This window comes from Gigantopelta aegis, chromosome 4, assembly GCF_016097555.1.
Source record: "Gigantopelta aegis isolate Gae_Host chromosome 4, Gae_host_genome, whole genome shotgun sequence".
NCBI classification, from domain to species: domain Eukaryota; kingdom Metazoa; phylum Mollusca; class Gastropoda; order Neomphalida; family Peltospiridae; genus Gigantopelta; species Gigantopelta aegis.
In genome coordinates, this window is record NC_054702.1 from 111,426,748 (window position 1) to 111,446,743 (window position 19,996).

At 37.6% G+C, this 19,996-nt stretch overlaps 2 protein-coding genes across 3 annotated transcripts in view; both read left to right on the top strand.

Annotated features, from left to right (window-relative positions):
- LOC121371777 (metabotropic glutamate receptor 1-like) overlaps positions 1-19,947 on the top strand; it is a 128,579-nt gene extending 108,632 nt beyond the window's left edge. Inside the window, exons 6-10 of one of the 2 annotated variants that reach the window (XM_041497910.1) lie at positions 1,699-1,885; positions 2,438-2,558; positions 5,601-6,486; positions 12,198-17,538; positions 19,137-19,947. In XM_041497910.1, coding sequence (XP_041353844.1) covers positions 1,699-1,885; positions 2,438-2,558; positions 5,601-6,486; positions 12,198-13,257 — 2,254 coding nt within the window. In that variant the 3' untranslated portion in view covers positions 13,258-17,538; positions 19,137-19,947. Of the gene's footprint in view, positions 1-1,698; positions 1,886-2,437; positions 2,559-5,600; positions 6,487-12,197; positions 17,539-19,136 lie in introns of those variants that run through there. The other variant, XM_041497911.1, reaches the window with a different exon arrangement.
- On the top strand, positions 16,432-19,476 carry LOC121370175. Its single transcript, XM_041495290.1, has 2 exons — positions 16,432-16,475; positions 19,137-19,476. Exons 1-2 carry the CDS (start codon positions 16,432-16,434, stop codon positions 19,474-19,476), a joined length of 384 nt encoding a protein of 127 aa, XP_041351224.1.
- Positions 19,948-19,996: the final 49 nt, after the last annotated feature.

Genomic DNA, 19,996 nt, shown 5'->3' on the forward strand with positions numbered 1-19,996 from the left:
AAAGGATACTTTTAAAATATTTTACCTTGCACCCCTCTCTCTATCCGCAAGGTACAACCCTGGCCATGGTTTTCTTCAACAGGGAATACCAACTAAATGTGGACTTTGAAAAAATTCAAATAATTGCATGTAAAGATCACATGAAATTAGCACCGTGGGTGTCTAAATGTTTCCAGGCTTGTCCGTATATTAAACTTCTGGAAACAATAAAAAATAATTAACTTTGAGAAATGTTTAATTCGGGAAAATAATGTTAAAATCAAACAAGAAGTCAGTTAATATTTAGTATAGGTATGACTTAATGTTTTAACCTTCATTACATTTGATAAAAACCTATATCTATCAGTAATATAAGGGGAAAACTTGTTCCATATTACATTATTCCCAATTACTATTTAGTAATATATGTTACATTCTGTATGGTGTTGATAAAGAACTAAAACAATAAGGAAGTTAAACTTGATTGTAATGAGAGTAACGTAGGAAGTTAAACTTAGTTGTCATGAGAGTAATGTAGGAAGTTAAATTTGGTTGTCATGAGAGTAACGTAAGAAGTTAAACTTGGTTGTCATGAGAGTAACGTAGGAAATTAAACTTGGTTGTCATGAGAGTAATGTAGGAAGTTAAACTTGATTGTCATGAGAGTAACGTAGGAAGTTAAACTTGGTTGTCATGAGAGTAACGTAGGAAGTTAAATTTGGTTGTCATGAGAGTAACGTAGGAAGTTGAACTTGGTTGTCATGAGAGTAACGTAGGAAGTTGAACTTGGTTGTCATGAGAATAACGTAGGAAGTTAAACTTGGTTGTAATGAGAGTAACGTAGGAAGTTAAACTTGATTGTAATGAGAGTAACTTAGGAAGTTAAACTTGGTTGTAATGAGAGTAATGTAGGAAGTTAAACTTGGTTGTCATGAAAGTAACGTAGGAAGTTCAACTTAGTTGTCATGAGAGTAACGTACGAAGTTAAACTTGGTTGTCATGACAGTAACGTAGGAAGTTAAACTTGGTTGTCATGACTAACGTAGGAAGTTAAACTTGGTTGTAATGAGAGTAACGTAGGAAGTTAAACTTGATTGTAATAGGAGTAACGTAGAAAGTAAACTTGGTTGTAATGAGAGTAACGTACAACAGACTCGTCTGGTCCCTGTGTAAAATTATGTAGGCATCGGAAGCAACGGGCAGGGGGCGCTAACCCTCAACCCCACCCCCCAGCCCCCACCCCGCCCTGTTCAAATGTGAATCAATATTCGTTGGCCATCCCAGTTGCTATTGTGTTCTGGCGTGTTCTTGTGTTCTGTGGGTTGTTATTTTGGCAAACAGGTATCTTGTTATTTGAAACATGGTAAATCCATTCCATAACTTTATTTTAAATAGCAAAGTAATTAAGGATTGTCTGTTACAGTTACATGGTTGTGAATGAAATAAAATAATTATGTGAAAACTGCTTCACAACGCTGTGAATAAATAAAATATCAACATGATATGGATTTTGTTTATAGAACTCTTTCTTTGTGTTCTCTTAACCGGAACACGAGATACAAATAATCGGAGACTCATTGTTAAAGTTTACAAAAACAATTCATGTTTATAAAGAGACACTGGCAACAGTCACTGATAATTACAGTATATATCATAGTAGCAGTTCATTAAACTACGTGCTGGGGTTATAATAAATTAAACCTTTCTTCCCATTATCAGGTACGAAATTCTCAACTACCAGCCCGTGCACGACCCGGATGGAAATGTGACGTATCGATATGTCACTGTTGGAACTTGGAAGACAGGAACTCTGGAAGTAAACTCCAGTATCATACGGTGGCCGAACGGACAAAGTGACACCCCGGAGTCTATCTGTAGTAAACCATGCCCCAAGGGATTCGTTAAGGTATTACTGTACTGAGTTTATCACTTCAATAATCACAAGTAACATTACAGTTGAAATGTATAAATCAACAAAACTATTACTTCATTCAAACTTGTATCCTTGTATAAAACAAACCGAATGAAGTTTGTAATGCGATAGATAACTTATTCGATAAATATAGACCATTTCGCTTTTAAAATATAAAATTACTATGATGATAGTATAATATTTATCGTCTTCAAAATCTTACAAAAGCAGTTTTTAGTAAAATTGTCATCTAAGGAAATTGTTTTCATTTGCTAATAAGTAGCCATATGTGCTCTAATTGTGCGTATTTTGATTGACCTGCAGCAAGTGAAAGGCGTGGTGTGTTGTTGGGTGTGCCCATATATGCTCTAATAATATGTATTTTGATTGTCCTGCAGCAAGTGAAAGGCGTGGTGTGTTGCTGGGTGTGCCCATATATGCTCTAATAATGTGTATTTTGATTGACCTGCAGCAAGTGAAAGGCGTGGTGTGTTGTTGGGTGTGCCCATATATGCTCTAATAATGTGTATTTTGATTGTCCTGCAGCAAGTGAAAGGCGTGGTGTGTTGCTGGGTGTGCACACCGTGTAAGGAGAACGCCATCGTCATCAACAACTCGACGTGCGAGGCTTGTCCGCTCGGCTACCGACCCAACGACGAGCTCGACAGTGAGTGTCAGCAGTTAAACTTTATGCTATTCTCAGACTGTCAACTGGCACGCCGAAGTTGGCTAACTCAACGGTTGCGTTTTAATTTCCATAACTGCCAAATTACGATTGGTGCGCTTAGATGAACAACTAATCGGTCGTAGAAGTCGTATATGACGAAACTCGAGTTGTAGGAGCGCTCATACTAGCAACTGGACAGTCGGAGAAGTCGTGAGAGCAGAAAGTTTGTCAGTTCTGACGTGGCAGTTGGATGTCTGAGACTAGCATTAGTACCGCTATTATGAAACACTGGACTGTGGTAATCCAATGCAGTTTTATACTGCGAGGTCACTATATAAATAATTAAGAAAACATTCATTAAAGCGTACAATTACAGACAACCTATAGTCCCGTTTGTGTCAAAAGAGAACCGATGAATAGGCATGGAACTATATAAAAAATAACGTTAAAATTCATATCAAAACATAATATTACGTTATTACCATCTTCCAAAACGTTTTTGTTTTAAATTCTCAGTGTAAATAATAAAGGTTTCTTTACAAATCTACATCAAATTGCATAACTTAAATCTGTTATTTTGATACCGTGATGAAGTCAACTGATGGAAGAGGCAAGGTGAAATCACCTCAATTCTACCTGTAGTCTTCGTGCACTGCATTATGAATTAATTAGTGTATATATATATATTAAGAGAATCAAACTTTTAAGTCCTAAAAATATTAAAGAGCTCAATAACTTTGGAAAATATTTAAAATATAACAAATAATTTAAGAAATAATTTTCTTTAATCTAGGATTAGATTGCATATTTTATTTATATTGTGTATTTGCCAGTTTCCATATTATATGAAAACCATTCTTGATCATTATAATATACATATTGTTATCTAGATATAATATATTTATTATGTATAGTGACGAGTGGTAAAACTTAAGGCATTACAAACTTGAAATGTGAACACATCATTTCAGTAACTGATTTATCTGCCGGTATTTTCAAATATTATTTTATTTTAATTATGTTCAAAAACGGATGAAAGCATTGTGGTTCAAAAGAAAGGTTTAAAAAAAAAAAGTATCTATTTTGTATTATCGTTGAAAAGAAAGAATTTAAAAAAGGTTTGTTTGTGCTATGTTGACAAAATACGAACACACTATGGCCAGAAACAAAGTGAATCAAGAGAGGGTTTGTTTTAATGAATGTGTTGTATTATACAGACCAGCATGTGTTTTAATGAATGTGTTGTATTATACAGACCAGCATGTGTTTTAATGAATGTGTTGTATTATACAGACCAGCATGTGTTTTAAACATTTTATGTGATGACCTAGTATCCATTTTGTTTACCCACGAACCTACTGTCATATTATAACTTTTATAATTTTACTTTGTTTAATTATCAAATATTCTTTTCTTTTCTTTTGAAACAAAACACCTGCATATGTCATATATAGGTTGCCATCTAAAATACATAAAAATACTTTTATAACTCCCCCCTCCCCCCCCCCCCCCACCCAAAACAAAACAAAACAGGTTTGTTTTCATAAATGTTTTTTCTTTTGTTACGCAAAAAATATGGTCATTATAATGGAGACAGAATAATTATATAAAAACCAACAAAACAAAAACAACAACGAAAACGTCTGAAAAGTGAAGATACCGTGTTTCTTACATTTTCGATGATGAAGTAGCAAAATTATCATATAGTGAAGTATCCTAGGGAGAAAAGGTTAAAATACATAACCAGACACATATAATTATGATCTCACCGAAACATTTTGTTTTGAACACATGATATACTATAGATTATTTACTGTTTGAGCGAACCATTTACTAACTGCAAAACACACTTTATGAATTAACAAAATCGGTGATTGTATTGGTTTCAGACTATTAAATCTGATAGTACATTAAGGTACAAGTAACAAAGCTACCCTTAAGAACATGTTGATGACATTATCAAACTGTGTCTGTTCTAAAATTATTTCCACCATGATGCACTTGTAGCTGGAGTCTGATTCAGTAGAATTACAATGTTGATAATATAGTGTTATTGAAACCAGCTGTCGTTTTGAACTTCTTTTCTATGATCTCAATATATTATGATGTTGGATAAAACATCATCATTTGATAGCATTGTCTAAAAACTCATTACTTCATATAGACGAGGAATAAACTACGTATTACTGTTAATTTCTAGAGATTTCGTTTGGCTACAACAAATGACTTGGGGATGTTTATTTGACGTGTAAAACATTAAGTAAATCCGTTTACCTGAATACTACTGGGAAATGTCACAGTTGTTCATTTTAACTCGGTATTTGATATCATGATTTAGACAATGTGTAACACAGTGGCCTTGATGGATGTACTTTACAATTCAGCGCTATATTAAATTGCATTTTTTTCAGCTTTTGTCTTGTGCTTATTGCCAATTAAAGTTTAAGTACACTGCCCTGGACACACACACACACCTTACCTTTCTAAGCTGTTCAGGACAGTTGGTTAGTGGTTATATAGTTAATGGTTAGTGAAAGAGAAGTGTGTGTAGTAGCTTTACACATACCCACTGAGTTGTAAAAATGCACTCTGCGTAGGAGCCGATACTGGGTTATGAGCCCATACCCACCAGCCTTACGTCATATGACTTAACCATTATACCACCGAGGTCGGTATTTGCTATTTGATCCTTTACAGGTCATCAGTTATGTATACGTAAGAGCTGTTTGAGAATTAATTTCATGGGGAAGGTTGAAGGCATCGTGATTACAAGTTTATGGCAGGTGGTTCACTTCAGGTTCTTTCTCATGTATATACATGTATGGTTTAGATAAGATTTTATTTTGTAGTTGGTTGGTGTACAAAAACAAACTGCCTCCAGCTTCCCCCATGTGACCATTTATAGGACAACCCTAAGCATATTGAATCATAGACGTCCGCTATGCGTGTTAATTAATTGCCTAATTATCAAATTACCGGACCCCACCATATCAATTAATTTTAAAATGTGTTGCTAATTGACTGATTCTATAATTCATTCAGGTTGTGAACAGATCCCAGTCGAGTCGATCACGTGGGACAGCACGGAAGCGATCGTTGCCATGACAGTGGCGTGTGTTGGCATGTTCTTCACGTTCTGGATTCTGATCGTGTTTATCCGTCACAACGACACGCCTGTTGTGAAGGCGTCCACCAGGGAACTCAGTTACATCATCCTACTGGGAATCACCACCGCGTATTGCTGCAACTTCGTCATGGTGGCCAAACCCTGCATCGTCACGTGCTACCTGTCACGAATACTGCCCGGATTGTCCTTCTCGTTGATGTACGGGGCACTAGTCACAAGGACCAATCGGATAGCTCGTATTCTAGAAGGAAGTAAGAGGATCATGACAAAGAAACCCAGATTTATGAGCGCTTCCGCGCAGGTTGTTATAACGGGGATTATCATTGGTGTTGAGTGTGCGGTCATCACTGCCATGTTGATTATAGAGCCTGCTGATTGGAAGTTTGATTATCCAACGACGAAACGCGTTAGATTGGTGTGTAACACAACGACTCTTGGAGTGATAGTACCGCTGGGCTTTGATCTGTTCCTCATCTTCATGTGTACACTTTACGCGGTGAAAACGCGAAATTTGCCGGAGAACTTCAACGAAGCCAAATTCATTGGATTTACAATGTATACCACCTGTATAATATGGCTGGGATTTTTCCCTATTTACTTTGGCGGAGAAAGCAAAGTGCTGACAATGTCTATTTCCATTTCTCTAAGTGCTTCAGTTTCATTAGTGTTGTTATTCTTGCCTAAAATCTACATCATCATATGGGCGCCAGAGAAGAACACTAGAGGTGCTTTCACTACATCCAAAGAAGTTCGCTGTCATATCGGGTCCAGAACGATGACGTCAGACAGCTTTGAGCAAACGTAATCCTCCCTTTAATACAGCAACTTATGCTAGGATCAGACTGTCAGCTCTCACGAAGGAGTTGGCCAACTCGACAGTTGTGTTATAATTTCCCCAACTTCCAACTTACGACTGTTGCACTCAGATTAACAACTAATCGGTCATAGGAGTATACCATGAGAATCGAGTTATAAAAGTGCTCAGACTTGCACCAGGACAGTCGTAGAAGTTGAGAGATAGACGAGTTGACCAACTTCGTCGTAAAGTTGATAATCTGTTCCTAGCATTATACCGTCTGCAAACAATAAGGGGGCCAATTTGCGAAGCCTGATTTTAGGTTCTAAGTTGCTATTATTACGTAGATACATTTCACACTATGTTTATTGTTATTAAACACCTCGCCACACTTATTTATTACCAGAGGCGCCCCCTAAATTTTGCGACAGTTATAATTTTATTATACATGTATATCAATTTTTTTTTTTTATGTCCCGCTCCAAACCTCCCCCAAAGTTCCCTTGGCATTCTGCCTCATGTCATTGGCCCGCTCCCCTAAATGGATTTTCTGGATCTGCCACTGATTATTTAGGTCTAACTGCCAATACCTTCATTTACATACGTAGTTATTATTCATGTCCTTCTCTTTATAACTTCACATTCCATACTGGATTATAATTAATGCTTGACAATGACTTCATTCGCCAAACTTTGTAATAATCACAATTTTATCCTAATCATCATAGACAACACTAAACAATGTGTTGGTTTGTTGTTATTTTTATTTCACAAACCTATCACTGATTTTATGACAAATCATCGTGCTTCGTTAATAAACATGCCACTGTGTATTCATAATTAATTAAAAGATAAGCATGTTTTGTGTTTAACAAAGCGGTCCTGTTGCATGTCTTAATCTCCATCGTCTACATATAAACATCTCTTTACACTGGGGGCGGGACGTAGCCCAGTGGTAAAGCGCTCGCTCGATGCGCGGTCGGTCTGGGATCGATCCCCGTCGGTGGGCCCATTAGGCTATTTCTCGTTCCAGTCATTGCACCACGACTGGTATATCAAAGGCTGTGGCATGTACTACCCTGCCTGTGGGATGGTGCATCTAAAAGATCCCTTGCTGCTAATCGAAAATAGTAGCCCATGAAGTGGCGATGGCGGGTTTCCTCTCTCAATATCTGTGTGGTCCTTAACCATAATTCTGACGCCATATAACCGTAAATAAAATGTGTTGAGTGCGTCGTTAAATAAAATATTTCTTTCTTTCTCTTTACACTGTTATCCGAACTGTATTTCCACCATATTTCATTGGTTTGGTTCCAATATCAATGGCTATTTGCCGATTGTGTTTTGTGTCATCAGCTACCAGTCACGTGCCAGTCTGGTTGGTTCTCTTTTTGCTGAAAAGGTCTGGTCATCTATTCTTTGCTCTTAGCTTTTATCCAAAACATTTTAGAGTAACGTGTTAGTGGATTGTTTTTATCAACTACTGTATGCAACCTGTATAATAGTTTATTCGAGATGCGATTTTTCAAAGCGTTTATTGTCGAACATGCTTCTTTTTTTTTTTTGAGGACGCCATATTATTTTTGCATGGCTGACCTTTTGTCATCGTTTGTTTTCTATTAAGTTTTTATTATTTTAATTTTTACAGAGTGTCTACGAATTCAGTGAATAGTGCGCTTGTTTTAAGGGTCTGTACAAAATGCAAACACGTTGTTTCGTCCAAGGGTCTATACCAGTGTTTTAGCTAGCAATAAGTAGAGGGGCGCTGCGCCCTGCCCCCGTTTTGAGCCGCCCTGCCGTGTTTGTAACCGCACCACCCCTGATTATCGCCGCCCTGCCCTAATTCATTGTCAAACACAAATAATACAAAATCTTGCTTTCCTCTCAAAGCGTGTACAGTGTTGTTACGAGTATGAATTCCCAACTAAAAAACGTTTGACAATACATTGTTTAGCCACAGTTGTGAAAGCCGACAGCAGTAACGTGGTATGGGTTTTTTTCTCTCTATTGTTAGTCGATATGACTGCAGATGAGCGGACAGGCAGTCTTACAAAGCTTGAATGCGAAGTAATCCTCACACCGTCACGCACATAACCACACACCACCTAGCAAACACCTAGCTGAAAGTAGACCATCATGATAAACTTCGACAGAATGTCAAATGCGAAATTTGTTTTGATAAGTAAATTTTTGAAAGTAATTGTTGCCTTTGCAAATACCCAGACCAAGATACATATAGTTTTAACTGATGTCAGTAGTCCTTATTAATGACATATTGATTGCATCTTTATAATATGGCACAGAGTAAACCAGCAACACTGGTTATTTGGTCTATGTAGGCATAACTGTGTTTTGTTAAAAGCATGTCTGCAAAAGCTATCTAATGAAATCTATTTAGATCTTGACATGCAATAATAGCCGTTTTTAAATGCAGTAAGCAACTTGTTACAAATATATCCTTATGTCGATGTTTTAATTTGTTTGTTCTTTTATTTCTTTATTTCTTTTTATTTATTTCTAATCATTCTCTTTTTTTATTTTTTTTTATTTCTTTTAATTATTTCATTTATTTATTTTAAATTACATTTGGGCATGATATTAAATGGTATAAATACTATATATAATAGAAAAAAGAATATGATTTTTTAGGTGATCCAACCTTTTGTAAAACATTTTAATAGTTAAAGTTTTATTTTATTTAACGACACCACTAGAGCATATTGATTTATCAATAATCGGCTATTGGATGTCAAAAATTTAGTAATTTAGAAATTTAGTCTTAGAGAAAAACCTGCTACTTTGTTCCATTAGTAGCAAGGGATCGTTTATATACACCATCCCACAGACAGGATAGCACATACGACGGCACATACCAGTCGTGTTGTACTGGCTGGTACGAGATTTTTTTAATAGTGTCTATATTTAGTACATTAGTACAATAATATTGCATTATTGATTGTCCCCCTGCCTCCAAAAATGTTTTGTAAGTTAAATCCAGCATAGATATTCCTACATATATGATATTTATGAATGTAAAAAATTCGATCATATCCAGCACTTGCCTCAAAAATAAGATTTGTTGCGTTAAAAATGCCCTACAATTAAATTAGCGCCCTGCCCCATCAAAATCCTAGCCAGAACACTGTATACGACTAATGGTCGCCATGTACAGATGTGTGACTCCTAAGTGGAAATGGTGTTACTGGAAGACTTATTCTTGGGAGTTGCGATGTTCCGCACTTCCTGTAGACGGACTTGATAAACCTGATCACCCTACTGGAAGATCCAGTTCAGTTCGAGTAAATACCGCTAGTGACGGTCCCTGAGTGATGCTCTTGCCCATAGACGGTTCCGTTTAAGACCAGACGCACATGCACGTAGCTTCACGTGCATTGCCTAACTGCGTTGCAGTTTGCACGAAAAAGAATTTTAAGTGATCCATTTGTTCATCACAAAATACTTGTATTGTTATAGGGCATAACGTTTTGAAAATACGGAAGGTATTAGAGGTTGCAACCTATATGAACGAAGCCTTTACACTGGAAAGGCAAATTCGCACCCTATTCCAAATATGAGTATTAAAGATACGGAGCCCATTTCAGACAGCATTGGATAGTCTGGGGAACAAAGTATTCTGGCCAGGTTGACAAAAAAGCGAACCATGTCCATTGACGACCATTGTGACGTTCATGTATGTAAGGATCCCTAGATACTTGTGGCTTCCACCATCTGGGACATATAGCTTCCACCATCTGGGACATATAGCTTCCACCATCTGGGACATATATCTTCCACCATCTGTGGCATATAGCGTCCACCATCTGGGACATATAGCATCCACCATCTGGGACATATAGCTTCCACTCGTCATTATCATCAGTGTTTTGTGAACCTGATAAATGATCGACGCCATTAAGTCAGTTGACAGGGATGGTGGATTGTCTCTAGAGATGTCCAGTTTACCGACTGGTGAGTGTCCTATTGACATTTGATTTATCAACACTAACCTGGCTAATCATCTTGATGTTATGGTATCATGTTCTGTCTGGTACACATTAGCTTACTATTTGCTGACACAGTGACTAACTCATCCGCCTGTATGCAATTCGATATTTTCTTTATTCAAATATTGGGTTACTAATGGCGATAGACTAACTCTATTAATCTGCTGGATTATGGTGCAATCTTTTCTTCTAAAGGTCCTTTTGGACTAACATTTAACGCTAATTAATGCACGATGTTTTTAATGGACTTTTTATGCTTGCAGTTTGACAAAAGAATTGCAGCACAGTGAGACATGCTACATCGTAAACATGCCTCTGTTTATTTTATTAAAAATGACTATATTAATCTGCAAGAATATGGCACAGTCTTTTTCTTCGTCTTTTCTAACATTAATTGTAGAGGTTCTTTCATGCCAAGTTTCTTTATGGATCTTTTTGTAGTCATGGCATTATAATATTCTATTTAAACAAAGACATGTTTGGTGCCATTCATTTGAGGCTCGTTTTAACCTTGTAATGCGCAATCTACTGCCAAGCTGTTCAATGCTGCAATACGTGTGATGTCAGATTAAACCTTAGTATAAAAGAAAATCATCAGAGCTTTCTTGAAAACATATAATTGAAGTTGGAATTGACAAAGGGTTGTAGCGTTATGAAACATCCCAGATGATACAAAATACGTGAATTGTTGTGTTACAACTGGCGATAAACTAACTCTTCTGTTGGATTGTGAAGTAATCTTTTCCCTTGACTGTCTTTTCCGACTATCAATTAACACTTTATGCATGTTGCGTTTTTATTGGGTGTTTTTAATTCTATAGTTTCCCATTTGGTCATATATGTTTTTGGTCATGTTCACTTGAGATTGGTTTTAACTTGTAATGCGAAATGACTGCCAGTCTGTTGGATCTTGCATTAAATGTGAAGTCAGGTTACATTGTGTAGAGGAATGAAGAACGCAGTGATCTTTTAGTTGTTTCGTGAATACTAAACTTGACCTCTTAGACTTTAGTCCTTCCAGCCTCCTCACTTCCGTTTCAATGGTTGCTCTTTTGCTCTGGAGAAAAGAAAGAACAAATTGATACGTGACTCTATCATGTGACACCGGATACACTGGAGAAGTATAGCTATTTAATTGGATGTTGAGATCTTCTGACCAGAACAATGGAGGGTTGAGGGTATACTGTGTGAGGGATTGGGTAATGCGTTTACCGAGAGAACAATCAAAGATCTTTTTTTAATCATTTAATTTAAATATGATAGAATTTGACTGAAAAATTACAATGTAATGTGACATACTAGATAGTAAAATAAACAGCAGATGTGATCGGAAGTATGAAGAAACAAAACAAATCTTATCTGCCTGCCAGAATTACCAAATGTTTGACATCCAATAGCCAATGATTAATTAATCAATGTGCCCTAGTGGTGTCTAGACAGTAAAACTTTATAGCACCCTGGGTTGTAGGTTAAATTCTTAAAATGATTGTTATGTTTTCTTGCACCTGATTCCAGGAAATCTATCACTGAAGAATAATGTATCATAGTTTTGTTACATTTTATCTCTGCCAATTATTCATTAAGAGACACAGCAATGCAAAATACCTACCATTAATCTGTATGAACATGAATTATATTTCCTTATATATGATAAAGATAAAAATATTACAATTGATTTTAACATTTTTACAATGATTTGTTTCTTATTTCAGAGATGGAAAGTATGATGGTTTTCTCAAGTCTAACAACTGGCGTGACCGGTGGAAGCAGAAGTCACTGGACGAGAAGCGCCTGCGTAACACGGGTTCGAGATTCAGTCTACAACATGGCGCCTCGCCGTTCACTCACAGACACATGTTCCACCAGAGACCGAGCACAGTGGCGGAGCAGTCGGGGAGAGGGGCCCTGAGCCAGTCGTTTAGAAGCATACGTCAAGAGACGGAGGAAGAAGAGTTGTGTGAAAATCTTACTAGCTTCCCCGAAGAGACGTCGTCGTTGATGGGCGACGATACAACTTTCATTCCATCTCGTCTGACGTGTGACTCCGAGTGTCAGACAGACGACTTCCTTCTCAACGACATCTGTCAGGGACTCAGACGCAGACGGATCGGCCTGCCCTCGCAGAGGAACGTGGAGGAAGACCACCACCAGTTTGACGGTGCTAACACGAACCCCTCACATGCACAGCTCAGCAACTCGGTTTCTAGTGTGTCACCGAGGACCTCGCTAGCCAGTGTGAGTGGCGCACACAACACACTTCCTCTGTTACATATAGAATGTGATCAGTATATAAATTACAATTCAGATGTTTTTAAAAACCCGAATTCAAATCGTCGAAGCAGCGACCTGTCTGAACTTTGCTTCATTGACGATATGAAAGCTTTTGAAAACGAAACGAGGACTAATCTACCACAGATGTTTAGTAGAAAGAGAGGCAAACTGCCCCAAGAAGTGTCACCTCTCCGAAAACATTCTTGTTCTATCCTGCCTACACCGACTCTGTCTAGTCCCCTAGAGAGCACCACGTCGGGTAGTAATAAATACTTTAGCTACACCTCATTGCAACCGTGTGGACTGTCTGAATCGAGAAGTGCTTCCAGCATTAACACGATGAGCTCGAACCAGGGTTCGGCAAAGTCTGCAGAAGAGCTGTCGGTATTTTCCTTGTCTGCTCTGGAGGACGAGGAGAAGGGTGTTCTAGATTTCCAGACCTATCTCAAAAACAGAGGCCTAGAACTCGATATGTCGTCAGTGCAAACTAGTGATCTCTGAAACAGTGGATGCTGACTGTCGTTTGTGTTAAACAACAATAATAATCACTTGTTGAGTGAATATGTCAAATGTTGTTTATATATACTCGTCAAGAACAGTAGGGGAATTTAACATGCAAATATCATTACCAATAACTGGAACAGAGATCAGCTTTCAAAAATGAATGCCTAGGAAACAACGTTCATGGTTGCCCAACCTAACACCCAAACACAACCCACAGTATCGTGGGAATATTGCCCATTATTGATCAAAAGATGTGAACATTCAATTTTCACGTCATTCCTATCTTGTTTCAAGGTCGTTTGCAGCCATACAATGTGCTGCGAACATGGAGTGTTATTGTAATTTTTTCCCAATGCCTTCATATTTATCATGCATCTATTCCTAGACAGTGATACCTCTTAATACTTCTTTAATTGGCTGTTATTCCCTACATTCCCTTACTTGTTTTGAAGAGTATATATTAAGGAGTCTAGATTCACATGTTGCGTGAATGTTGCAGCTGTTGTCTTAAAGAAACCACAATCATATGTTGAGTGAATGTTGCAGCTGTTGTCTTAAAGAAACCACAATCATATGTTGAGTGAATGTTGCAGCTGTTGTCTTAAAGGAATCACAATCATATGTTGAGTGAATGTTGCAACTGTTGTTTTAAAGAAACCACAATCATATGTTGAGTGAATGTTGCAGCTGTTGTTTTAAAGAAACCACAATCATATGTTGAGTGAATGTTGCAACTGTTGTTTTAAAGAAACCACAATCATATGTTGAGTGAATGTTGCAGCTGTTGTTTTAATGAAATCACAATCATATGTTCAGTGAATGTTACAGCTGTTTTTTAAAGATACCACAATCATATGCTGAGTGAATGTGTCAGATGTTTATGTTAAGCAGACCGGAATCACATTTTGCGTGAATGTTGCAGTTTTTTTAAAGGAACCACAATCATAATATGCTGAATGAATGTGTCAGATGTTAGTTGTGTTAAACAAACCATAACCAAATGCTGAGTCAATGTTTCAAATACTGTTCATGTTAAATGAATTCTGGATGCATTAAATGCAATTTATTAAAGAAACATGTTGAATCAGTGGGTCCGGTTAAGTCAAAGAAACACACATATTGAGAGAATGTATCAAATATTGTTTATTTTAAAGAAGCATTTTCCGTGAATGAGTCATGTTATTTGTGTTAAAGAAACATGCTCAGTTAATTTATCACATATCCTTTATGTCAAAGAAACATGATGCATGAATGCTTTAACTGTCTTAAATGGCTATGTTACATATATTTCGTAAAGGGCGATGTAACATGTATATTAGTTACAATATATACGTGAGTGTTAAACATTAGTTACTGACCATGGTCAAAGAAGACGTATATTTCATTACACATATAAGTATAATTTTACTGTGCCACCGATATATTTTGTAAGGTATTAAGCAAAACATTTAACTGTACCTTAGAATCTGCGTGATATTTTTATATTTATTTTAAAGATATCATAGATAAATACTCACTGATTATATGAGGGGTTGTACTGGTGGTGGTGGTAAGCGGGAGTAGGGGGGTAGAGCTATAAATGGGGGTGACGATCTACCGCCATTTACATTCCATTCATTTGTGGTGTATATATATTTTCAGAGTGAAAGAATGTAATATCTAATTTATCTAATACCTGACTGAACTGTGCAATATGTAAATTATTTATACTATTATGATATGCGTGGTGTCAGTGTTTGTTTTAGCTAAACTACCATTGGTGTATGTAATACGTACTATATATGTTGCGCTCAGAACCACTGATGCTCAAACGTATTGTGTTATTGATATTGAGCATTAAATCAACAATGAAAATTAACATTACCATCTGTAAGTTTGTTTACTGATTCAATGAATTATGCCAAATATGGTGAGAACTTTTCGTTAGACAATCAATTTACCAAAAACAGTAATGCATAACAAACATTATCGTGCCCATTAGTGACATTTCTATAAACATATCCATCAAATGTGTTGATGTCAAGGGTTTCTTTTCCCTCAAAATATTTCAAAGCGTTTTTCACTAAAATGGAGTTGATTTTAAATATTTTTAATCATCACTTGAAGTACAAACGCTTTATTGTTTTGACCAACATTTGTTAATTTATTATGATATTGTGTTTTAGTGTCACTTGTCGTTAAAGTGCAAGATCAGTGGTGTTACTGAACGTTAATTGCAAACATCTGATAGCTTGTTTGTTGTATTTTGTAATACTATCCTTCATCACACATTTTGTTATAAAGGGACATTCCTAACTTTAATGCCATCGACAAACTAAGTTCCAAAACGTAGATGGCTCCCCTTTTCCATTCTATCGACCGATCGAAACTGCGACAAATTTCCTTCATTCAAACTGCGCACCTTTCTCCCTTTGGCATTAATCCTACGGGACATTGTAAATTCCATAGCATCCAAACCAACCGTCCGCCTGCTACCGACCCCGGTCGGGCTGCTGGTGCTTTCTTGCACCCATCAGTGCAGGCGATCCCTTCTCCCACCCACACCGACCTTTTCCTGCGCTAAAAGAGATTGCTCTATATGTGCACGTTAATCCCTATAACATAACATAACATAACATAACATTCAATGCCATTGTTACATGTTCCCCGCTTATAAGGTATCCTGAAAGAAAGGTGTAGATTAATGACAGCTCAAGTGATTTTAAACTATGGTTATTTTGGTATTTAACGAGAGAGAGAGAGAGAGAGAGAGAGAGAGAGAGAGAGAGAGAGAGAGAGAGAGAGAGAGAGAGAGAGAGAGACAGAGAGAGAGAGAGAGAGAGAATCAGCTGCCACCTCGCAGACTACTGCCAAAAAACTAGAAATCGATTTTAGTGCATTGACAGGACAACACCTACCATGGTATTTGATATTCCAGTGGAGCGGTCCTGGCTGTGACGATAATAACCTAATTCCATTTAGGGCAGGTCGATCCTAATTTCATTTAGGGCAGGTCAATCCTAAACACCACTAAACCTCTTCGAAGTCTTGCAAACGTTTCACAGACTTTTTTCCTCGTGATGTATTGTCAAAGGGTCCGTAGACTTTGTTTCCGAGACAAATGTTCTGTTTAGAGAAAGACCCTGAAACAAAATATGAATTACCAATCAGAATACTTAAACAAATCACATGATGGGCTGGCCACACGATCTTGGTCAAAACACCGGGGCTAATAGGTTTGACCTACAGCAGTGAGATGTCGAAAACTAGTGTCTGATGGTCGAATGATTCTGGATTCATCCGAATGAAATGAGTAACCATCCGCTTAATTCTTGAAGCATAGCTATTCCAGGGCCGTACCTAGATAAAAAAAAAAAAATGACGGGGAGGGGCAGGACAGTAAAAAATAGAACCAAGGAATAGACGGTCTTCCCTAGCTAGACGACAGGGGTACTTTACACTAAACATGGCACTTATTAATATTATAATATTGCCCTCTTCTACCCACTAGATACAGCTCTCAATTTTATTAAATTACTATAGGCTATATGTGTCTGCCATTATGCAAAGACTTTGATGGTAGTGTTTTTGAAACAAAGTCTCACAAAATCTTGGAGACTTTTTTCCGAAACTTGAACGATGTAGGACTATCGTAGACGTAAGATGACGGATTTACAGACCGCCCTGACTTCTTAACGACGACAATTACATATCAGTGAATGCAATATTTACAACAGGCGATGAGCATCACTGGCGCCAAGCTTACCCCGAATCGCCGGGTCATCTGTCGTTAGCCCTCGGTCCATCATTCACGCCTCACCGCTCGTTTTAGAGGCAGACGATAACTCGACAGCCAAGATCATAAATGCCAGGAGATCATTTCTGGCGATTTGCGGAACCAATTGAATATATTTTGACACTTTTTTCATCATGTCTCGATTATATGGTATTTCCATCCAAATTGTATAAAAGGCAGTTTTAACTAATCAGCACAGTTTCACTTTATTATATGCTTGGTGTAAACAAAAAGGCAGTTTTAACTAATCAGCACAGTTTCACTTTATTATATGCTTGGTGTAAACAAAAATTCATAGTTATAATGACATTATGCTTTTTAAAAAAATCCTTCAACAATTTACATAATTATATGTATTACACGTGTGTAAATAAAGGTAACAACACTGTTTGTTTTGAAAATGTTCATTAAATAGGTATGCAATAAATATAATATTGTGAATTTTAGGTATAGTCAAGGGAAATAACTGTCGGATGGAGGAACAAATCGTGGATCGATTAGAGGTAATTAGTAACGCCATTACTGACTTAAGCAAGCGTGTAGAAGGGCTAGACATGCAATTCAGGTGTAGAACATAGGTCATTGTGTTCAATAAATTTCACTTCATTTATTGAATTTATTGGTTGTTAAAGCCCATTGACGTAGGCTTAATCATATACTATTTTAATGTGTGGTTTTCATTTTGATAATGGGCCAGTGGTAGAGCGTTCCACTGAGGTGCGTTGGATCACAGGATCGTTTGTCCTTTGTGGATTCTGCCCCCCCCCCCCCCCCCCGTTTCATCAAGTGCCCCACGACTGGTACATCATAAGTAGGAAGTACCTAAAGTGGCGGATTCCCCTCCTCCCACCTGTCCCTCTCCACCCCCTCTCTCTTTGTCTGTCTTTCTCTCTATATTTCTCTCTCTGTATGTCTCTCTCTGTCTTTTTCTCTCTGTGTGTCTCTTTCTGCCTCTCTTTCTATCTTTCTCTCTGTATCTCTCACCCCCTCTCTCTATATCTCTTTCTGTGTGTGTCTCTCTCTCTGTCTTTCTCTCTGTGTGTCTTTCTCTCTGTGTGTCTTTCTCTCTGTCTCTCTATCTTTCTTTGTCTCTCAGTGTCTCTTTTTCTGTCTTTCTCTCTCTCTCTCTCTCTCTCTCTCTCTCTCTCTCTCTCTCTCTCTCTCTCTCCTCTCTCTGTCTTTCTCTCTGTCTTTCTCTCTCTCTCTGTGTGTTTGTCTCTCTCTCTGCCTTTCTCTGTCCGTGTTTTTCTCTATCTTTGTGTGTCTCTTTTTGTCTTTCTGTGTCTCGTTCTGTCTTTCTCTCTGTGTCTCTTTCTGTCTTTCTCTCTGTCTCTGTCTGTCTCTGTGTGTCTATCTCTCGACCAAATTTCGAAATAGTAGTAACCATAATTTATGTCGGATACAAAATAACCGTAGTTTGACAACCGCTTTTGAATAAGCCTTTATCAATTTGTATTTTTTTTTTAAAGTTCACTTTCAAATAAATCAAGGAGATAGATCTTCTTTTGTTTTTTGTTTTGTTTTTGTTTTGGTCTGTCCATTGGTATTTAACATAAAGTGAACAAGCCTTCCTCTTTGATGACATTTTGAAAGCATTATGTTTGTTTTTTTAAAGCCCAAAAACACATGATCACATGAATGAATGAAATGTGCTGATTGGTTAGCTGTACTGAACCTGTATTTGTCGTTTACATATCTTGTGCACAGAGTGCCACACTGCACGACTACTTACGCAGACAACAAGGGTGTCACAAATCGAAAAGAAAAACATCAGACATCTGACGATTAGTGATGTTCAGCCTTGTATATTTTGACCAGATTAAAGGCCGGCGATTAGTGGCAAACTTGTTATTGCGCTGATGATTGGTGATAAACTTGTTATCGGGCCGACGATTGATAATAAACTTGTCATCAGGCTGACGATTGGTGACAAACTTGTTATCAGGCCAACGACTGGTGATAAACTTATCGTCGGCCGGCGATTTGGGGCATGTCGCTTATTACTTTCTCATATGACTTGATTTAAATTGTCCTTTACAATTTCTGAGAAGTTCAAAGTCTATATATTCCATACGATTCTGGACCTCCTAATATTTTTTAGCATTACGATTGGTGGCAAACTTGTCATCGGGCCGACGATTGGTGGCAAACTTGTCATCGGGACGATTGGAGGCAAACTTGTCATCGGGCCGGTGATTGGTGGCAAACTTGACATCGGGCCGACGATTGGTGGCAAACTTGACATCGGGCCGACGATTGGTGGCAAACTTGACATCGGGCCGACGATTGGTGGCAAACTTGTCATCGGGACGATTGGAGGCAAACTTGTCATCGGGCCGGCGATTGGTGACAAACTTGACATCGGGCCGACGATTGGTGGCAAACTTGTCGTCGGCCGGCGATTCGGGGCATGTCGCTTATTGCTTTCTCTTATTACTTAATGTGAATTGTCATTTACAATTTCTGAGAAGTTCAAAGTTTATATATACGATTCTGGACCTCCTGATATTTTTTTAGCATTACAGAATGATTTTACCTTTCAAAACATCGTGCATGTTATACAAAAATAAGTTCGGGGGTAAATCCTGTTTCAGCTTACCGAGATCATTAGAACGTCAGGACACATACCAGATATACAGACATTGATATTGTAAGAAAATATAACATGTAATGTTAATAGTTTAAAATTTCCGCTGCCCATAAATTTGTTAAAATGGCTACAAAGTCAGGAATGTTCCTTTAATGGTGTGTCTCACTGTGTTATAATGGTATAATTGTTATAGGTTGTAGATATTTCCTTACAACTGTTATGCTTTGTGTTGTCTCAATTTGATCAAAGTGCTATTTGTATGTTATAACATGTCGTTATCGACCACCTGGTACTTGCCAATAAATACATATTTTGTGATGAACGCCTTCAGACTTTGTTTTCTTCTACCTGAAAAACGTAACTACAAATAC